This window comes from Peromyscus californicus, unplaced genomic scaffold (assembly GCF_007827085.1).
Source record: "Peromyscus californicus insignis strain IS unplaced genomic scaffold, ASM782708v3 Scaffold_14__1_contigs__length_90479793_seg_2, whole genome shotgun sequence".
Taxonomy (NCBI): Eukaryota; Metazoa; Chordata; class Mammalia; order Rodentia; family Cricetidae; genus Peromyscus; species Peromyscus californicus.
In genome coordinates, this window is record NW_026294436.1 from 36084608 (window position 1) to 36107494 (window position 22887).

The window sequence follows — 22887 nt, forward strand, 5'->3', positions numbered from 1 at the left end:
AAGATTTGTCACAACTGATGATGGTAAAAACAAATATGTGAAGTAAAAAAAAAGAATGAATGGAGTATACAGAGCTTGAGGATGTGATGTTTAAACATTTGTGTTCCATGACTATTACTTTTCAGCAAGTGATTTGCACAGAATGGTTGTGTGTTAATGAGCCCCTAGTGCCAATGGTGTGTTTCATTTGCTGTTATTGATATGAACATCACGAGTTCCATGACCACTTCTGAGAAGCAGTTGCAAGTTTTAGTATTGCTAAAGTTTTATGTTCATGTTTAGTGAGTTCAGGGCTGACATTGCATTTTTTTCTGAGTGAGAAGTGTCATATTTTAATACTGTTATTAAATATTGAAGAGTTTGGGAAACTTGCTTTTCTTCAAATGGTGTTTTCAATTTAAAATCACAGCACAAGACACTAAATATGCAAATTAGTATTATAGTAGTTAGTCGATTCTTTCAGTCTCATGTAGTGTAAGGCTACTTAACACATTTCTCAGGCTGTCAAAAGCTCAAACCAGAAGTGAGAACTGGATTCACCCACAAATATTTATTGTATCTTCTGAACCCAAACAACTGTTCTACCAATGTCTGATATAAATGTGTAAGTCTGCACATTCAAGACGTTCCATTTATCCTTGCAACAGGACCTTCCACATGGCTTTCAACTAGAACGGATTAATTGCCTATTTGCAATGGCATATTAAAAAGCAAATATCAAAAAAAGAATGTAATAGAATGTTATGAATGCTTTCCTAGAAACGAATATGCTCAGTAAAACTCCTGTTAAAAAATTAACAGCAGTATTGAGCAGGGCCTATCTATGGGAAAGACATTTTCAAAAATACAACAAATATAACCCCATTACCAATCATCAATAGTAACATATGAACACTTGTTATCAATTTGGATGACAGGAAAAAATAGCTCTATTAAATAATTTTGTGCTCACATCCCCAACACTATGCTGAGATTTTTGTCTGTGTTGAACTTGTGCAGACCTTGTGTGTGCTGTCACAACTGCTGAGCATTGATACATGCAACTGCTCTATTCTGTCCAGAAGACACTGTTTCTAGAAGTTATCCACCACCTGTGGCTTTAATGATCTTCCCACCCTCTCTTCAGGGAAGATCTCTGAGTCTTGTGGGGAGAAGTGTGATAGATACACTTCACTTAGTGATGAGCACTCCACAGTCTGTATTCTCTATAAGATGACCTGTTGGAAGTCACTCTATTAATTGTCATCTACTGTAAGAAGCTTCTTGGATGAGTGTTGAGAAATACATTGATCTGTGGGTAGAGCACGTTTTAATACTATGTGGATTTAACAGAATACCGATAGGCCTGGGGTTGGATTCCATTGCATAGAGTAGGCCGTAGATCCAAACAGAAAGTGGTTTGTTCCTCCCGGGATGGTTGTGCCACCATTGCGCAGTGGGTATATCTCGTCGGGACAGTTGTTAATGTAGCTGGCAGGGTTCACAACTGGGTGACATTGATAGTGAGGTCTCTCCTCTGGTATGACGCCTAGCACCTTCCAGCATCATAAAAGATATCCAGTAGGGATAAGGCCTCCGAGTCAGTACCAGGTTGACTTATCCACGTTCTATGAATCAAGTACGAGGTGTCTTCAGCAATAGGGTCATACCATTAAGTCTTGGAGAGTAACCAAGAGCATTAGCAGTAGCCTGTAATGTTTGGGGTTTTGTGGTAACTCACTGGCCAACAACTCAAAAAGAAGTAAGCCCTTTTTGGAAGTAGGGTAGCATTTGGTAGCATGTGGTGTTTAGTTGGGTATTGTCTCCTCGTTATAGGGTAACTCCATTTCAACTCTTTTTATATATGCATAATCATGTCTTAGGAAGCTACTACAGTAGTGTGTTTCCATATGGATTTTTCAAATTACACACCCACCCCATTCTTTTCATTTATTCAGATATAATTTTCATGTTCATTTCTATTGTTACTCATCTTCATGTGATGATATGAGCACGTAAATGAGGAAAACAATCAATTTTAGGGTGAAATATACCCTCGATTTGAAATCTACACACACGTTCAACTATCTAGAGTACAGCATTTGTGTTTTTTCATTTTATGACAGTCATATTTTCACAAATGAAATAAAGTAAGCCTAAAGCTACCCACTTGACGGCATAGGGCAGCTTACTAGAAAAGCAAGGATGTGGCTTCCCAAATTAGAATACTCAGAACTTCTCAATACCACAATGCCTTTTAATCAGAAAATCCCAGAATCCCTCTCTTCTGGGTGCCTGAGGGCATCACACAGAGTGAACATGAGGATCTGAAGTGAATAAATCCAAGCCTCACAGAAATGGGAGTCTTACTGAAGTTCCAAACTGTATTCACAATAGATCCTGGCAACAATACAACAGCCTGGGAAGGCACTGTGCATGTTGTCTCAATGGCTGGCCCCGCTAGGACAGCAATGATGGTAATAACACTTTTGTTTAACTTGGCATCTACGTAGCTAATCTTTGAGTGATGGCACTTTTATAGAGGATGCATTTTTTCATGACTGATTTCTCCAACAGGCTTCCATTTATACACATAAATGATTAAAAATTCTGCTTTGAATACAAATTCTTTGATTGAAAAGTGGTACTAAAGATTGAAATAGCCACCTATATTTTAAAAGTCTTATTTTAAATGAAATTGCTAAGTAGAAATCAAGCTAACTTTGAGCTAAGTGTGATGGCACACACCTGCAGTCCCAACACTTAGTAATCAGAGGCAGGAGGATCACCATGAGTTTCAGGCAAATTTAGCCTAAGAATGAAACCCTGTAAGAAACAAAGAAAGAAAAGGAAGGAAAGAAGTGAACTAGATTCTACATATATTTTAAGTTTTAAAGCAATGGTATTGCTAAATGGACAATGATGGAAAACATATACTGAACCCTTACTAAATGCCAAATAAAACTTTTCTAGCATTTTATGCTCATAGTAATACTGTCGTATGGGCATTATTACTAAATCCATTAAGAAAATGGAAACTCAGAGGGGCAAGGGAATCCATATGAAGTCACAAAGTGGCACAGCTTGGGTCCAAATACAAGTTTATCTGTCTCTAATGCCCACATTCCTATTAATTACTGAATCTGCTATTCAATAAAAACATAACTTAAACCACAGACATAATTTGAAATTCTCCAAAGGCCACATTGAAAGTATAAAAAGAAACTAAGGAAGTAATTTTTAAGAATACATTTTACTTACTCCGATATATCCAAAATATAAGTTTAGAATATATCATAAAATTATTAACCAGATATCTCATATAAAGTTTTCAAACCACCATTGGTATCTGGTATACATTTTATCCTTACAGTACCTCTCAGGCTGGACTAACTTCTCACTAACCACATCTGACTACCTGCAACGCCTTGCTAAGAACCACTAACATAAGAGTTCTATTCTTCTCCACTATGGAAGCTGTTGTGTCTGAGGCATAACATTCATCTGTCTACTTAATGGCTCCATTCATAAAACTGACTCTGAAAGTCACTTTAATTGGTGGTTGAAATTTTTAGTAAAAATGAGGCTTACATTATTTGGTGCTTTAAGTGAGAATGGTCTTGATAGGCTCAATATTTGATTGCTTCATCCTCAGTTTGGGGAACTGTTTGGAAATGATTAGGGGATGTGGCCGTGTTAGAGTAGGTGTGTTGCCGGGCGGTGGTGGCGCACACCTTTAATCCCAGCACTTGGGAGGCAGAGGCCAGCCTGGTCTACAAAGCAAGTTCCAGGAAAGGTGCAAAGCTACACAGTGAAACCCTGTCTCGAAAAACCAAAAAAAAAAAAAAAAAAAAAAAAAAAAAGAGCAGGTGTGTCACTGGAAATGGACTTTGAAGTTTCAAAAGCCCATGCTGTTTCCAGGTTCCCTCTCTGCTCCAAGGCCATTACTCTCTGCCCACTGCCATGCTACTTGCTGTGATGGTCATGGACTCTGATCTCTGTAACTGTAAGCCCCAAATTAAATACTTTCTTTTATCAGTTGCCTTGATCACGGTGTTTTGTCACAGAAATGGAAAAGTAACAAAGACACATTATTTCTGGTAGAGATTCAATGGGGGGAAAAAAGAACACATGGCATTAAAAATATTACCATATGGTCAGGATAAAAATCAAGATGGAATAAAAATATAACAATTGAATTGATGGTATACTAGTTGCTTTGGTGTATTTTGTACATTTATACACTCTTTAAAGTTTTTCTTTTAACTCTTTAAGGATATAGGCATTTTATTTATGCTTATACTGACCAATTAGGGAATACCTCACTATATCAAAATTACTAAGCAATCTGAATAAATCCACAGATAAGGATAAATTGCCTTGAAAAACTGAATGCATTGTTAGAGTTTAAAGGTAGACTCCTCTTTACTTGAATAGCATTCCTAAGTATTCAATATGGAGGGAAAGGACAATGAATGTTAGAGTAAACTTTAGTTCTCAGCAACACCATGAAAAAAGTCCCACCTACCGTAGACAGTCAGTTTTATATCCTTGGCTTGCTTGCCTGCTGCATTAGACACAGAACATTGGTAGCGCCCCTTGTCACTTCTCCGTGCAGTTCTCAGATGTAAATTTTGTCCTCTGTCCGAAAGTTCAATGTTGGGATCTCCCAAAAATAAAGGCCTAGAAAAAAATTTATTTCAGAGGTCCGTTTCAATTTCTCCGTGTTTCCTGTGTTACTAATTACAAAATTACATGGTATGAAGTTAAAATAGGAGACAAAACTGATTTTAAAAATACACTGCGATTAATGTGCCTACTCCACAGACTAAAAGTATTAAACCACATTACTAAAGAAACTGGGTAACTACTGCTTTGAGATGAAAACCTTCCCCTTCCAATCTTTAATCGTTTAATAACATCATTAGGAACTAAGTGGGATTGCCATTTGTTTCATTTATTCATCCATTGTTATTCTTCTTTCTCATTTTGTAATATGGGATTTAATGTGAAATTTCTACTTAAGTGGTGAAGAATAATTAAGAGTTTGATAATGCTTCATAGGAACTTCGGAGCAAGGGAAGTTATAAGAAAATGTGTGGTTAGTACTTGCCAATGATGCTGACTATGCCAATCTTTCTAAAAAGTGGAATACATGTGAATGTTATATAACCATAAATATTGAAAGTATTTATTCCCAAAGAATCTCACATGCATTTTCCAGGGATGTCTGTTTCTAAGATTCAGTCATCTACGATTGTAAAATGCTCACTTTATGTCATTGGCAACAGTGTTGTTTAGTACTTGAAAAATCTCACTTAGTAAAGTCTGTGATCTCTCAAGAATCATTACTTTAAAGATCCTTAATCTATTTCTCAGGAAAAAAGCTTTAAAACTTACAGTTATATTTTTTTTAAAAAGTGACTTAGTCACATAATTATTGAATGTGTTGCTATATTAATAAGTCAGTATCTAGTCTACTCAATAAATGAAAAAGACATTAATTTTGTAAAGTGTTACCCTCCACTATTCTTTGGTATGACATTGTATATAAATTGCCTAAAAGTTAAAAGTACCATAGTTTAGGACAATGGTTCTCAACCTTCCTAATGCTGCAACCCTTTAATACAATTCTTCATGTTGTGCTGACCCCCAACCATAAAATTATTTTTGTTGCTACTTTCTAACTGTAATTTTGCTACTGTTGTAAATCATAATGTAAATATCTGTTTTCTGATGGTCTTCGGTGACCCCTGTGAGAAGGTCAGTCAACTCCACAAAGGGTCGTGACCCTCAGGTTGAGAACTACTGGTTTAGTACATTTGCAGTTTGTTTTGTTTGTTTGTTTGTTTGTTTGTTTTGTTTTAAGACTGAACACTTGGGGGAAGGAGATTTTTTTTTAAAAAGTGAGCACTTGATAATATGTTACTTAAATTTATGAAACACTGACATTTTGTTCATTATTAATTATAAAGGGAACATAAGATTTAAACAAATAAACCTAAGTGTTCGTATTGGAAAATCATTCTTGATCTGTTGCCACAAATGTGACTCTCCTCTCTGACTTCTCGTCATTATCAGTTTGATTTTCATCCATCTGTTTTCACTAGAGTGTCTTCATTCATACATGTATCCCTGAAGAAGTCTAAAGTTTATTGCAAATGACACTGTGCTGTTCTCCTGAGTTCCACTGTGCTGTTACGGCAGCTGTGGAGTTACTTTGGTATGAATCCCTAGTCTTGTATGTCGTCTGTCTCCTGACATCTGGCATTAGCCAGTTTTCACTCTTCTGCCACTGCAGTTTGGCAGAGAACATCAGCAAACGAACTTCCTGTTGGACATCTGTGTTTGATGTCCCGTCTGTGGAGTGGAGATGTGACCCCTGACCTGAATGACAGTATCTGAACACAATTTTAATGTGCAGCGTCAAATTGCCTCTAAGGACATAGCTTTATAATCTCTCCAGTACTGTAACCTGACTTGCCATATCCAGACAACTCTTGATATTTTCAAACCTTTATTTTGAAAAGTGACTTATGAGAAACAAAATTACATTTTATGTATAGGCATCATATTGCTGAGGATGAGAATCTTTTAAATGTTTCTTGTGTGCTTGTATTTATACTCTTAATTCATTTTTTCTGTGTTGTCAGTCTTGTTAACTCCTTGGAAGCTTAAATGGATTCTATATTTTATACACAGCCAATCTAGACTCCCTGCTGCCTGGTCCTTTAGGTACCTTCCCCTCAGACACACAGTGAAAAGGAACATCCCAAACCACTATAGGTCACTGTAGCCACATCAGTGTGGACACTCTGGGAAGTGCAATTGCTCTCTGTGATTTCCACTTTAGTCGGACAGAGAAAACTAGTCTGCACACTCAGTATACTGTCACTAGCACATTTCCCTTCTCAACAGTTCAATCCCTTGGAAAGACATGACTATCTCTTCATTGAAATCTGTTTTTTACTGTTAACATTTGTGCAGAGGATTTTGGTGTGCAATAATTATACATTAATCTGTCTCTATAATAAATCCCCCAAATTTATAAAGAGCTTTGTTATTTGAAAAATGAAAGATATTACAAGACTTTTTAATCCATCATTTCTCCTTCAAGGTCATTTAACGTATATTTTAAAGTGATTCAAAGGGGAGGTAAGCCTTACACATTGAGGCATCTCTTTCTTATAAATCACACCCTCAAATGCAGACGTGACACTCACTTGCCATCCTTGAACCAGTGAATAGCAGGGAAGGGAGTGCCTCTGACAAGGCACTGCAGGGTGGTGTTGTGATTAAGAACAACCGAGACTTCATTTGGGAAGCTGGCACCTATTATGCTGGGTGGAACTTGAACAAAGACATTTTATCATAAAATATATGATTTAGCACAAAGATCCTGGGAAGAAGCAGGTAGTTAGTGGTTATCAAAGTATTTCAACAATAGATTAATGTCATAAATAAAATATCTCACGATAGCTCCCCTTCACATCACACGGTGTGCCCAAATGTTAAGTTTAAATACAGAAATATTTTCATGAAATTGTGTTATCAGGACAATTACCTTCAAGCATAATGACAGAACAGAAGTGTTTTTGAGGCACAGTAAACTCATATGCAAAACTCACGGAATATAGTTGAGCAGCAAAGCTCATCTGATTCAATGCATTATTGACATGCTTTTCAGATAATGAATGGCATAAACAATGTCAATCTCATATGGTTCACAAATTCTAAATTCATATGCTCAGGTCTACCTAATCTTTTTTTTGAAGGATGCCTATACAAAGCTTGGCACTAGTATGATGTACAATATGAAAAAGAACATACTCACTTTTGTCCTTGGGATTATACAAATGAAACTGTTCATGTGTATTTTCCTCACTATCTAACCTTTGCTTTTGTATTATGTTAAGTGGTCTGATATTCATCTTCAGAAAATTATTAGGCAGTATAGGGTTTCAGTGGGGAAGAGGTACGGCATAATAATATGTTTATATGAAGACCTCACTGGTTGCTGAGTGAAGAATGGATCAGATTGATGATGATTGGGGGCAGAAAGGAAGTTAAGGGGCTGTTATAAATTAAAACATGCCTTCACCATGGAATGGAAAGAAGTAGATAATTAGGAAGTAGACATAGAAGCACATGGGTAACTTTCAGGAGCTCTGGAGAAAGCAGGGGAAGGGTGGAGATGCAGGTCACTCAGAGACCCCAACATTTACTGGAGAAAATAGTCATTGGGATCTTTCAGTCTGATATAGCACCAAGGTATTCAATAACACGTAAAGAGGGCATTCCAGCCAACACGCTAAGGAAATATGAGCATCATGGCACACATCTATAGTCCTAACATTTGGGAGGCTGGGGCAAGGAAGACTGCAAGTTTGAGGCCAGTGTGAGATATTAGAGAGACTCTCTTAAAATAACATACAAGTTTAATAAGTAGATAAAAACATAAAAAAGAGAGTAAGGTGAAGACTAGATATTTTTTCCTAGTGCTTAAGGAATTCCAAGCTAGAGCTGAGCATTTGGGACTCATCAGCACAAAGATGGACTTCGTGGAGAGGATGAACGTCAGGAGAAAACAATGCTAAGACCAGTGATAAGAAAAATGGCTGAGGTTTTTTAAAGGGCCTGTGATTAAATATAAATATAACTGCAGGAAAAAGACACATAATGTAGTTCAGGTTTGGAGAGAGTAAGGAAATTGATTATTTTTGTACTGGTGAGTGCTAATTTTTATGAACACATTACTTCTAGGCTTCATTTTTCACTACAAACACTAATTATAAACCTCTTTTGATAAAATGTTGAAAAGAGGAATTCACTTACCACGAAGTGAACTTATGTCACATATAAATTGACTAAAAATTAAACTAATGACAGCCATTAAAATTATTTGTATCATAATCTAGCATAGTGATGACCCACTTTCAGAATTCTCTTCCTGCCAGCAGTCCATCCCCTTCTGTCAGATTTCTCTTCCCCTGATTACAACCAGGGCTGATTTCGCTCCTGTAATTTATTAGATTACGGTGGAAATGGATGCATGACCTTTTCCAGTTCAAGCATCCTGCTAGCTTCAGGAGATGTACATTCATAATCACATTGCATTGTGTTGCACAGCTACCGATGTACCTAAGCACTTCTCTCGGTAGCTACTGCCTAGAGAAGTATCTCTTAACATACACTGTAACACTCTTAAGTTTATGACCCCTTGGTATATATGAGTCAAACCCATCTTTATATTATAAATAATTAAAATTAAAAACAACATAATAAATGATTGATATAAATGGTATTTTCTCCTATCAATTTATTTTTTAATCTCTCTGTTTTGTCATACCATAAGAAATGTACCTAACCTGTAGGATTGTATTCTAAAGCAGTTTTCCTTACCTAGTACATTGACACTAAAGTACTTCTGAGAGGTTCCTGCGATATTAATTGCTTTGCAGGAATATCTTCCTGCATCCTCTGCAGACACTTTAAAGAGCTTTAGTATCTTCCCATTGTTCACGATCTGAACAGTACTGCTCTCTGTCACCTGCATGAGACAAATTATCGTTATTTCCCAAGCTAATAAAACTCCACCATTAGAAAAGAAGAGTGGCATTTGTTATGACTGAGAAGAAATCAGTATTTATTTCAGGCACAGAGGCAGGGAACTGTGCATACTGTGCATGCTTGTCTCCATATACCTGGATGTCATCTTTATACCACATGATGACAGGCGATGGAGTTCCTTCTACTTCACAGTACAGACTGGCCAGTTGGTTTACCAGCACGGACACGTTTGTCACATGTTCTTTATCTTTAATTACCGGTGGAACTGCAAAAGAGAGGAGTCGTGACTAGACAGTCTTGTAATCAACAGTAGCTTCCAAGTTTCTCCATAAAGCCCTATAGAAATTTCAAATACAAATGATGGCAGAAAGCTAGTAATGTGCAAGCCCATACTTTCTTATAAAATGAAATGTGTCAGCTGACACGTATAAATAAAAATCCCTATGTAATGTTTTACTTTATGTCAGGGTTTTAAGTTCAGGAAGATATTTAGGATAACGCTAAGAAATAACATTTCATATATTGAAAGTTTTAGGGGATGCATTTAAAAAAATACAGTACTCACTACTTGGCTGGTGGAAATGAATGTCACACAGTGTCTATGGAAGCCATCGTCAACAAAATCTAAACATCACATACCCTTACAAAATGATACAGGTTGAAAGTTTTCAAAGTAAGTGTAACTACCTGGTAACAATCTGAATAGTTATCATCAGTAGAGAAAGGTTAAATATGTCATATGAACTCATCTAATGAGATGTTATAGATAACAGATAGGGGCCTAGAATAATTCACAAGATTGATTGTTCAATGAAATAGCACAGGTATAGAGAGTGGATATAATATTCTATCATATATGTTCTTTTCATAAGGTTTTCATACCTATTTGTGCCTTAAAACAGTCTCTGAGAAATCACACACGTGGTGTATGTGAAACTGATTGCTTTGCTCTGGAGAAGGCATGCAAATCACTTATCAGCGTGAGCAGGCTTTCATGCTGTGTCTTTATCTCCGATTTAAACTTGGAGAGATGTAAAGTCTCAACCAGAAATTGAATGAAATTTTGAACAATAAATAAATGTAAACCAATTTCCTATCTTCTGTTTGATATTAATATATTCACAATATTAAGCAATAATATATTGATTAAATATGCAAAATTGGAAAGAGTAATATTTTTAGTTACTTAGTTTTAACGTTTTAATCTGTATTTACCATGAACTTTGAGGTGATATTTCCTTTCTGTGGTCCCAGCTTCATTGATGGCCACACAGATGTACTCGCCATTGTTGTGGGGTGTAAGAGAAGCAATTACCAACAGCGCACCATCCTCCAAGATAGAAACACCAGGCTCTTGCCCGGTCACCTCTCTACCATTGTGTAACCACTTGATGGTTGGTTTAGGAGTACCTACATAGGAAATTACAGCCTTTTTATAACAAAATTAGGGGGAAAGAGTTAAAAAAATCAAATACATCAAGAACAGACGACCATAATGTGCATCCCGAGGCACTGTGCCACTTTCAAGATGAAAACACTACAATTAATGATAGTTAGTGAAGGACTCTAATTCCTGATCAGTTTTCAGATCTGGGGTTTCTAGGCGATCAAAGTTTTTAATCAGAAAAATCAGAGTATAAGATACAAAACGTTTTTCCTGGTGAGTTCACTACAGTGACCAGAAGAGGAAAAAAACAATATATTCCATAAGGTGTTGTTAGCAATCAATGCTAAAGTAATACATACATTAAAAGTAGTACATACAATCCAAGATAAGGCCAAAAGGATGGCAGGAATAGATGCAATATACTGGTGAAGCTGAACCCAATATTAATTAATGTCTTATAAAAGTGATTATGAAAGGAATATTTGTAAGGAGAAAAATGAAAAAAAAATCAGCCTATTTAATCTTGATCAGTGTAAGCGTTTGACTGATGTGGAAAAGACGGTAAAACTAACCATCTCCATCTGTCTGTCCACATTCTGAGGGAACATCAGAGGTTATAATCATTTTCTATGTTCCTACTCTTCCCTTTTTGGACAACAGTCAGACTTTGCAAGTAACATTTATTGAAGAAACGCATAAAATGTAAGTAGACAAATAAAAGGAAGGAAATCAGAGCATTGTCTTTTACCTATAAGTACTGGAGTGACTATTATCAAGATGAAATCCCCAGCAAAGACAACAAAAAGTGGGCTGGTAAGATGGCTCAGAGGCTAAAAGCCCTTGCTCTGATGTCTGGTGACTGCCTTTGGTCCCCAGAACAGACAGTGGAAGGAGAGACCTGACTCCTCAAAGTTGTTCACACACACACAGACACACAGACACACAGACACACACACACACACACACACACACACACACACACACACACACACACACACAAATAAAATAAAAGACAAGGAAAACTCATTTAACCACTTTTGAACGCACCCAAGAACTCTATTTCAGAAGGAAATGAGGGTCTAAGAAAAGATGGTTCCTTTGTGGAAATGGGAAATCAGGGAAGCCAGCTTGAGAGTAAGGGATCCACACAGACTGAAAAGCCACTACGCCACAGGTACGGTCAAGGGGCAGCTGACCCCACAGGACCTACACAAACTCACACTATTCTGAAGATGCCTCTTCTCCAGGTCTTGTCTCCCTAGTTGTCAGTGGCCCTGAGAACTATTACTGCAAAGTTTTCAGATGTCTGAACAATCTGTTAAAGCTACCTTTCTTCAGATACTGGAGATAGCTATGGAGAAAGGAGGGCAGGTGGTTGCTACTAAACACAGGCATCTCTGCTGGCCTTAACTGCTGCCATCTCCAGGGACAACTAAGAAGAGGTACCTGTTGGGACACTGATGCTGGCAGCTGCCTGGAGCCCTCCTGCCCAAGCCAGGAGGCTATGCAAAGAACTCTGCTTAGACTTTGCCAGGAATACCACAGGCAAGTTTGAGTTATTGTAGATGGATGCACGTGTAAGAGAATGTCTCTAATGTGTGCTTGGCACCCAGAGCAAAGAGGGCAGAAACAATGGCCCCTGTGGAGAGACACTGGACCAGCTCCTGGCGGAAAACGTGGTAGTATTTTTAAAAGGGTTTTAAAAAGGCACTGAGATACATGTTACATATGACAGGGTCCCAAAATTACCAGTGTGAGTAGACCTAGGAAGGACAAAAAAGGATTAAAATAAAAGTGCCTCAGACAGAGGATAACTCTGATTTATACCCATTACTAATGAACATTAGTAGGGAATGTTGTGAACAGATCAAATGCAACATTTTAAACAAGAAAACATTTCCAGAAAGAATGAAATGAAAAGTAATTTTTAAAAAAGACTGGAACAATCTTGAAAAAAAATTCTAGATTAAGCAAGCTTGAATGATTAGGAGATCCTTTTACTGAGAGAAATAAAACATGGATGACGGAAAAATACCAATCCAAAGAATTATTTGAAGGAAGAGAGTTTCCCGTTATGTTCAAACGTTGTAGCAAGGATTAGCAGGCAGAAATTTAGAAATTTCAGGTGGAAACTTAGAAATTTGTCCATATCCCATACTGACAACCTGCTACCCATGCCTGTATCCCTAAGTATTACATACCTTTTGCAGGGCATGGAAATGTGATGCGCTGATTGGCCAGTCTTTCTTGGAATGGAGTGTTAAAAGGAGGTTGCAGGTCTTCCACTGTAGGTGGTTCTAGTACAAAAACAAATACATTGCCTCTGGCTTTCCTTGGACCCTCTGCCATTCCGATTCCCTTATTCTTTGATGCGGCTGTTATGGTCACCTACTAATTGTCTGCCCTTCTCCAGTCTCCCACAGACCCTGCTGCCTGTTGTTCAATCATGTAGCACCATGTATGTTCCCATATCTGTATCTTCCTATCCTCACACTCCCATGCAAACTGTTACCTATCTTATAGATTTCTTATAGATACACTATTATCAGGTGTAGACCCATTTGCATTAATGTTCTAAACAAGCTCTGTGTAGAGTCTATAATGATGTACCTCTGAGATTCGCAAGAATATTAGAAATGTGTATCTTTCTCCTTTGACTCTAAATGTGGGCACTTAATAAGGTTTATTGAGTGAATAATGAGCTAAATAAGCTCTCCACTAGTGTCCTAGACACTCATACCCTAGCAATTGTGGCATCCCATTTATTAAGTGCTAAGTGTTGGGCTGATTTCTATACCCACTCGTCTTCACTTCCTGCCTTTGTCTGGTATTCCCTCTAGCAGAGTGAGACAGAAACCTTCTAGTACTAGTTCCTGCCAGCCAGTAAGCCCTCACTCTAAATACTCCTCTAGAGAATTACATAATTCCTACCTCGCAATCCATCCCAAAGTAGCCCATTCCCAGAACAGTAATCCTATTTTAATTTACCCACCATACTTTTCCTTATCTATGAACCTTGTTTCTTTCTTTGCTTGTTTTACGAGAACAGCTCAAGAAAGTTTTCTGTCACTACTTCATCACTATTGCCTAGAACATGACAGACACTTGGCCCAACCTCAGCAACAAACCTCAAAATAAAGCCAACAACAATAGAGGAGCAGTGAGCCATGACCTCTCAGGGATCAGTTGGGGTGAGGTATGAAGTGAAATGCTACTCCAACTAGCTCCAGCTGCAATTTCTCCCAAACCAGAAACGCTGGGTGGCCCGTTACCTAGGACTGCTTCCATTATATACACCAGTGACTTTCGTTGCAAAAGTAAACATAAAAAAATTTCGCTCGGGGTTAGCAACAGTATCATTTGTTTGCTTCTGGATAATGCTCCCTTCAGAGCTGAAGTTACATGTAGAAAATCTCCCTGAAGAGATCCACGATTGCACATCCTGTGTAGAGCCCGGGAGTTTCGCTTCACTCCCATCCTCATTCTTATGTCAAAACCCACCTTGGACATGCAGGGTTGCCTCTGCCTCATCACTGCCAGCTATGTTCGTGGCGATACATGTGTAGACCCCGGCATCGGAGATCACAGCCTGCTCGATGCTCAGGGTTCCATCCGGATTGCGAGGATGCTGCACTCCCTCAGTTAGCACGGGCCTTCCACTTTTAAGCCAGGTGATCACGGGAGGTGGAGACCCATGGGCATTGCATGGGATGTCTACTCTCTGGCCGACTTTGACTTTTATGTGTCTAGTTCCAGGCTGTATTTTTGGAGGAACTGGAAATCACAGTTGAGCATTAATGATCAAATATTTTTAAATCTCTCTCTATTTTTTTTTTTACTCTGAATGAGAATGCCTTACCACGAAGTCACACAAAAAGAGTAGAACAATCACTTATTAGCTGTGGGATATAGGGCGTGCCAGCAAGCCTCTTGAGGCCTATTTCTTTAACAATCCAAGCAAAATAAACTGTACAGGCATAGTACCAATATACTGCAAGAATTACAGGAAATGACAAATACAATACTCCTAATCCCAAACTTGATGAATAGTAAGCATTTAACAGTAGTGAGTTTCCTTTAGTTCATAAGTAATGTAAGGTTAAAAGCTCTTTCAGGAACCTCTCTGATATGAGGGCAAAACAGAATTCTCTCCATGAAGTCAGTTTGTCTGCCCTTTATGGAAAACAGGCACTACAAAAGTGCTCTTAAAGCTTTTTTCCTAATTTCAGAGACAAAAATTACACACAGCTTGTATTGTCTCTCCAGATGTATCTTCCTTTAGAAAATTTACTGATGCACCTTTATCAGAACACTAGAAAAAGGCCTCTGCACTGTGTACTATGGAGTCAGGAGTCTAATTAGAATCCATGCCATGTAGCTGTCTAAAAGGGCCCGCTCTCTTTAACTTGAATACTTTCTCAGGGTCGTCAGTCATAAACCCTTCTAAGTTTTAAAGCATTATTATCATCATTTTGTGAAAAAAAAGAACACTTAAGATAAAAGAGGTTAAGCAATATACCTAATGTCTGAGAGTTGGTAAGTGACGGAACCCTCTTCTGATGTCAAAACTCTAGTTCAATGGGATGCCATTGTCATGACTGGTATGGAACTGAAGCCAGGATAATACCATCTCAGACAATTTCCTCTAGTATATGTTTGGTTTTTTCGAGACAGGGTTTTTCTGTGTAGCTTTGGAGCCTGTCCTGGAACTCACTCTGTAGCCCAGGCTGGCCTCGAACTCACAGAGATCCGCCTGCCTCTGCCTCCCTAGTGCTGGGATTAAAGGCGTGTGCCACCACCACCCGGCCTTCCTCTGATATTTAGATGTCTGGTATTTACACAATACCTGACTTGGAGATAATCAGCACTGAAGGGAAGAATAATTAATTGGTTGGACTGTGGTAGATTAAAACACCTCAGTTAGAGGAGTGTGAAGACCTCAAATAATGATAGAAAGAAGTCTTTTCTCAGTTACTGAGTTCTTTACATGCCAAATGTGACTATTTAAAAAGTATCATGTTCTGTGAGAATACAGCCAGTATGAGAACTCAACATTTTAAACACATTTCCCTCCACTGTATATAAGCAGCAACAGAGATACATGACCGGACATCTAGAAAAACCAAGGTCCTAAAATATCATTAATTTGTAGATAGATAACAGGCCTTTCAGAGGAAAGAAAAAAAAAAACCACATTCCAATAGTTCAGCACTCTTTAGTTAGTCTACATATAACATAGAGGTTCACTGTCACATAGGCTCCACTGTGGGCCAGTGGACAAAGCTGGCCTTTCAGTACTCACCATGGACACTTAATTTAACAGACTGAGTCACATTCCCAGCAATATTTGTGGCAACACAAAGATACATCCCACTGTCTGAAACACGAGTCTCCGTGATCTTCATTGAGCCAGAAGGGAGGAACGTGTGTCTAAAGGGAAAACCCACACATCAGACCATAGAACACAAGCATGCAAACATCCCCTGCACAGTCCATGCCAGTGTGAAACAACCACGCTGCAAGCAACTTCTGAAACAGCCCTCTCTACCGTAATACATATCTGTGAGCCAGAAAAACAAAATTTTCATAATTATCTTTTGTATTCTGTCTTAGTCTCCTATACACAGAAAATCAGTTTTCTTTACCTTTAAATCTAAGCTGGTTGTCTAAAGTCACCAAACAACTGTACATCTCTGTGTTTCAATAGGTTTCAGCCACCCAAAGCAAATGTGTATTGTAAAATTTTCAACTTATTTTGAGCATTTTTTCTTTTTCAGTTTTTATTAGCATACGTTATCAAACACACTAACGGGTTTCATTATATGTTCATATATGTATATAAAGTATTTTGATCGTATTTACTCCCATTACAATTCTTTCATCTCCGTTCAGCTTTCACTGATATCCTATATCTTCTCAACTAGTGGTCCTTCTACTGATGTGTCTGTGTGTGTGTGTGTGTGTGTGTGTGTGTGTGTGTGTGTGTGTGTGTGTGTGCGTGTGTGTGACTCAGTGAGTTCAACTGGGGTTGCTCACAGGAGCATGGCTATAAGGTTTTTTTATAGAGGCATTGGGCAACTTACTAGTGATCCCACGACTGAAACATTTTTTTGCAATGCTTCACAGATACTTCAGTGTGTTTCAGTAAAAGCAAACAAAAAGTACATCTTTTCAAATATATCTTTACTATCTTCCTCATTAAATAATGGTGTAGTAGGTGTTATTAAGTATTATTAAAGTTGTATTGAAGTCCTTTGAGGGCCTGTCAGAGCCACAAAAACCTACCTAACATCAAGTTTATTACATAGCCAAGTTAAACTATAGTAAGGAACAGAGACATCCAAAATGACATGTGCATGCATAAGAACACATGTTGTATGCAGTATTAGATGGAATATCTAGAAACATTCAGAGAGGGCCTGGGAATGTAATGCAAAGGTAAAGTGTTTATCAAGAATTTTTAAAGTCCTTGTTTCAAGCCCAGAAAACAAAAAATGCACACCATAAAGTAAGGACTGACTACTCTCAAAGTGATCTTGGGTAATTGACCTTCCAAATTCAGAAAAATAAACTAAATTGCAGTACTGCTTAATATCATAACCAATATAAAAATTCAGATGGAGTAGAGTCTAAAATATGAAAAATAAAACGTTAAAAAGGGTATAAAATATTTCTGATTTTGAAATTGATTTTGAATATAGTCTCAAAAACAATACAAGAAATACATATCTACAAAGAACAAGTTAATTCTTTGAGCTCTTTAGAAGCATTGAAAACTTATCCTCAAACAAATACATCATTCTTAAGTAAACTCAAAGCCATAGTAACTGACTGAGAGCAACAGATGACAATATGAGACAGACAAAAGCTTGTTATCAAAAACAAATATTGAATTCCACAACCAGTAGAAAAAGAGAAGTCACCATAAAATTGTGAAGCCTCTATGGAGAGAAAATTCGGACAGCACACAAGCACACATATCCCACGCTCACTTGAAGTCAGTCCCACGAAAATTAAAACCACTCAAATATCCCACTTCACACCCACTGCACAGCAGAAACATCTAAACCAGTCAAAGCCTCACATTTAGTAGGAAGTACAGCCTGGCTGGCCTACTACCTCCTGTTAGTGCAATGGTTCTCCATTTGTGTGTTGTGATTCCTTGGGGGTTGGCAAATGATCCTTTCACTGGGGTCACATATCAGAAATCCTGCGTATCAGATATTTACATTATGATTCCTAACAGTAGTAAAATTAGAGTTATGAGGTAGTAACTAAATAATGTTATGGTTGGGGGTCACCACAACCTGAGGAACTGTGTTAAAGGGTGCAGCATTAGGAAGGTTGAGAACCACTGTGGTAGTGGAAGACAAATGAGAACCTCCCCTCAGGAGAGCAATCAGGCAATACCTAAAAGACTGGAAAGAGGAATGAGTTCTGACAAGAAAGCATAGCTCTACGTTACAGGTTCTAAAACACTCCTGCTTGTGCACGCAAACAGACATAGTAAAAGATTTTCACTGAAGAGACTTGTGAAAAGAAAGCAATCCACAAGAAACCATAAGTAGCCCACAGCATCTACAAGGAGGGTAATAGTTAAATAAAAGGTATACTACACGTAGGCTTGTTAAATTGAATATGTGGACTCTATGTGTGTAATAGTGAATGCATGTAATATAATAAAGCAAGGAGTAAAATAGTAATAATATAGTGTATGTCAGAAGAACAAATTAAAAACAGACAAAAAAAAACAAAATTGAAACCACAAAAGCTGATTTTGGGGCTACTCAAAGATGAAAATTTGCACAGCGACGGAAGGAAAGACATACTGACTGAGGAAAGATACAGTGGAATTGTTTTATAAGTAACATTCTATATTTTACTTTATGATTTTCAGTAAAATTCTTTCAAACAAAAAGTAAAATTGTGTAAAGTTGTTCCTGTTAATTTTTCTCATCAGCAATAGAAAAGTACACTCATATAAATTCATGGCTTCACAATTATATGCCAACAAGCCTAACATGATAGAGAACAGCTGTCATTAATATTTAGAATTATTTATTTTTATTTTATGTGCCTGACTATTGGAATGTATGTGTGTGCACCGTGTGTGTAGCACCGACAGAGGTCAGAAGTTTGCAGCAGGTCCCCTGAACTAGAGTTACAGATGCTTATGAGCTGCCATGTGGGCTGTGGGAATTGAACCTGGGTCCTCTGCAAGAGTAGCAAGTGCTCTTAACCACTGAACCATCTCTCCAGCCCATTATCTCAGAGAACTCTCTCAGGTAAATGTCATCCCACTGTACAAAGAAAAGACATGAAATTCCGAAGTGTCCCCTGGGGAAAAATGCCAAACATTTAGGCCAGCTTTAGGTGACAAAGATAAGTTTAAACTCGTGTCTGGATGGCAACAATGCTTGTGTCCTAAAGCCCTGGTATTCTTCTTGCTGTGTCACTGAGCCTATAAATTACATCATCTCAATGGACCTTATTTATGGATGAGTTTAATCAAAAAGGTTTACAAAACCAACTAATGAAAGACGAGTCCTGCGTATGACAGTTCCTGTTGTGTTATACTGCCTCTGGGAGTAACAGAATTCTGTGTGCTGCACACAGGGCTGAGAGAAACCCCCACACAAACCTGCTCCATTTCAATAACTACCTAGTAAAACGCACCCCTGGGAAGCGTGGCAAAGCTGTGTTAGCATTTACGACCTTGGAAAATGATGTGTAAGGTATACGTAACTCAGATGGGCATGTGAATTAGCTCAACTGTAAAAGTTACGTTTTGATACATTTGCAAGGCTCAACAGGCATCATCCCAGCAGTCTCCCTGTGTTGCCGGTCACCCCAGATCTCCTACCTTGGAGAAAACGGAGAGATGAGTTGGCTGTCTTTGGCCCAGGTAATGATGGGTGGGGGTAAGCTCTTAGCTTCACAGGGAAGTGTCACCTCTTCCCCAGCCAGGACAGAGATCTCTACAGGCTTATCCTGGGACAGTCCTCTTTGGTCCCCGAACACTCTGGGTCTTACTAAAATAAACACAGGATGTGGAAGGGGAAACAATGAGTTGAAAACAAAGTGGTTTCGTTTACATTAAAACATAGACTTTTAATGCTCTTAAGTAATTTACAAGAAGATGTTGAGTCCCAAGATTTGGGGGTACACCTAAAACTTCCTATGAACACATTTACAGCGGGAACTAAAATGAAATGAAGAGTGAGCTTCAGTAATTGTTCTCAGCACACCATGGAGAGGTCAGCTGAGATGTCCTCAGGTCTGCCCAGAGGAGCAGCAATTCCTGGAGCAGAAGGCTGCTACCCAAGACACAGCCAAGGCTTGGCTTCATATGGAGTTTTAACTAACTGCTGTCCCTGCAAAAAGTTGGATGTGGTAAGCATACTTCTTGGGAAAATAGCATGGAAGTTTTCCAAAAGGTTATACAATGACTTCCCTGGCAATCAGAATCTCAGCAGAAGTGGTTTGGTTGGCAGTGAAAGTAAGTGTGGTCTTTGTTTATATAATGTTAACTTGGGGGGCGGGAGGGCAGGAGGGCTTCACTTATAGGGTGCTACCTTCAGGTTCCTTACTGTGGAAGAAACTATGAGCTCTGGCATGCATAGGCTATTTCAAAGGAACACCTCCCTTGGGTGGCTCTCACCATAGACAGTCAACTGCACTTTCCTCTTGGCATAGCCGGCTGCGTTGGTGGCTGTACAGATATATTCCCCACTCTCCTCACTTCCTGGTGACACCACATACAGACTCCCATCAGCCCCTGCGGAAAACTTGGCGCTGCCAGTTGAAATCAGCTCTCCTTTCTATAAACACAACAATGCATAAATGTTTTTGCAAATTTTTTTAAAGATAATAAAGGAATAGCTTTCTTTAGATGAGGAAGACAGAGAAAAATACCTCCAAGGGGTGAAAAACTAGGTTTGAAAACGGCTAATTAGAAGGGAGTTGTTTGTAAGAGAAATTAGACAAACAAATGCACTAAGAGTGGTATTCCTCCATCCCAAGCCATTTCTCCTCTACTGTACAGCTATCTAAAGGACAAGGATACCATGACCGTAGCAGAGGTGAATGGCACCACCACAGCCATCATTGTGCACACTAGCAAGACAATCTTGTATCTCATATGAATTAAGTGTTTTAACACTCACATAATCTTAGAAACTGCTGGACCCTCCAGTTTCTAATTCAGAGGCCTACACAGAGACAAGAGAGGAACTCACCCCAAATCACTAAGTCAGTCAACAGGTGAGCTTGCCTAAGAACCCCAGAAGTCAGACCCTTGAGTCCAAATTCTTATCTTCTGTTTGGCTAGAGCACTTGGGAAGATCTCGATTCTTGCATTTTCCTTAAAGTGGCCCATTTCTGCAAGGTGCCGGGTGCTGGGCAGTGGGAGGCTGCTGTGGGATGGTCTGTATGTCAAATGTGTTGCTGATTGGTCAATAAATAAAACACTGATTGGCCATTGGCTAGGCAGGAAGTATAGGCGGGACAAGGAGGAGAATAAAGCTGGGAAGTGGAAGGCTGAGTCAGAGAGACACTGCCAGCTACCACGATGACAAACAGCATGTGAGGATGCCAGTAAGCCACGAGCCACGTGGCAAGGTATAGATTAATAGAAATGGATTAATTTAAGCTGTAAGAACAGTTAGCAAGAAGCCTGCCACGGCCATACAGTTTGTAACCAATATAAGTCTCTGTGTTTACTTGGTCGGGTCTGAGCGGCTGTGGGACTGGCAGGTGAGAGAGATTTGTCCTGACTGTGGGCCAGGCAGGAAAACTCTAGTTACAGGAGGCCTAACTTCACCATTGTAATTTTGTGTCCAGACCATAAAAATGGTATTTAGATGTTCTATAGACAATAGCATCAACTTCTCCATGTTTCATAGATTTTTAGATGACAAAATCAGATGGAATGACAAACAGTTTGGTGGTTCTCGTTATATGATAGTGCATTCTATTATTCTGTCAAGATTTTATAGTACATTTTATCTCTTAAGATTTAAGTTAATTTTTTTGGAAATATTATCCCCTTTGTGACCATTGTAAATTAGGGTTTCATCAATACAAGAACACTAGCAAAAGCTCGACCACATGACAGGAATGTAGAGGGACTACATGAATTTGTAGAGGTGTCCTACACTCTTCGTTCATACATGGAATCCATGCATCACCAGCCCTGGGAAGAGACCTTAAAATGTCTTTGATGCAGTTACCTACCAGATGCTTGAAGCACATTAATAACACGACAACAAATACTACTGTAGGAAAGGCTGTATCCATGAACTGTTCTGACCACTTTACATCTGTAGCAGAGTCCCTCTGGTCACCTCCCCTTGGCCCTCTTGATTTCACAGCAGCCCCAGTGGGCAGCTCCACACAACGCCTGTGTTTCTCACAGTCTCCACCTTTTACAGGCAGGACAGCCAAGTACGCAGAGGTGTTAGTATCTCTGGGAGGCACATGTCCTGGACCAACATCCCACTTCCTACCCATCAGAGGGATCCTTCTGAGACACATCCACGTGATTCCTTGGAGGACATCCAGTACGCTGAAACTTCATGCCAGCCGCAGAGGAAGCCAGCTCAGTGAAAGCCTGGTTTAACTTCGTGCTCTCCTGTGTATCCTTCTCTCCCTGTCCTGCCAAAGCTTCAAGAGGTAACTCTGCAAGTCACCCCACCCACTGTATTTCAGGGGATGCCACTAGATCTATACTTTACCTTTGACCAGGTGATAGATGGCTTGGGAATCCCACTTGCTTTGCATGGTAAAGTGACTGGAATGCCTTCAATTGTGCTGAGTACCTGCTGTCCATGCTGGATGGTTGGCAGAACTGGAGATGGAAGGAAGGCTGGCATCTGAAAACCTTTTCTCCCATTTAGTATCATATACTTACAACTGAACATTTTCAATATATTCTTAATGTTTATGAAAAA

The 22887-nt window shown here is 38.8% G+C and overlaps 1 protein-coding gene across 3 annotated transcripts in view; it reads right to left on the minus strand.

Annotated features, from left to right (window-relative positions):
- Positions 1-22887, minus strand: part of Hmcn1 (hemicentin 1) — a 442580-nt gene that overhangs the window by 175515 nt on the left and 244178 nt on the right. For all 3 annotated transcript variants that reach the window (XM_052737150.1, XM_052737149.1, XM_052737151.1), the window contains 11 exons: positions 22672-22784; positions 20598-20757; positions 19800-19968; positions 16239-16366; positions 14438-14710; positions 13138-13233; positions 10765-10959; positions 9684-9814; positions 9382-9529; positions 7203-7329; positions 4508-4662 (listed from right to left, as the gene is read on the minus strand). In XM_052737150.1, coding sequence (XP_052593110.1) covers positions 4508-4662; positions 7203-7329; positions 9382-9529; positions 9684-9814; positions 10765-10959; positions 13138-13233; positions 14438-14710; positions 16239-16366; positions 19800-19968; positions 20598-20757; positions 22672-22784 — 1695 coding nt within the window. The remainder of the gene's footprint in view (positions 1-4507; positions 4663-7202; positions 7330-9381; positions 9530-9683; positions 9815-10764; positions 10960-13137; positions 13234-14437; positions 14711-16238; positions 16367-19799; positions 19969-20597; positions 20758-22671; positions 22785-22887) is intronic.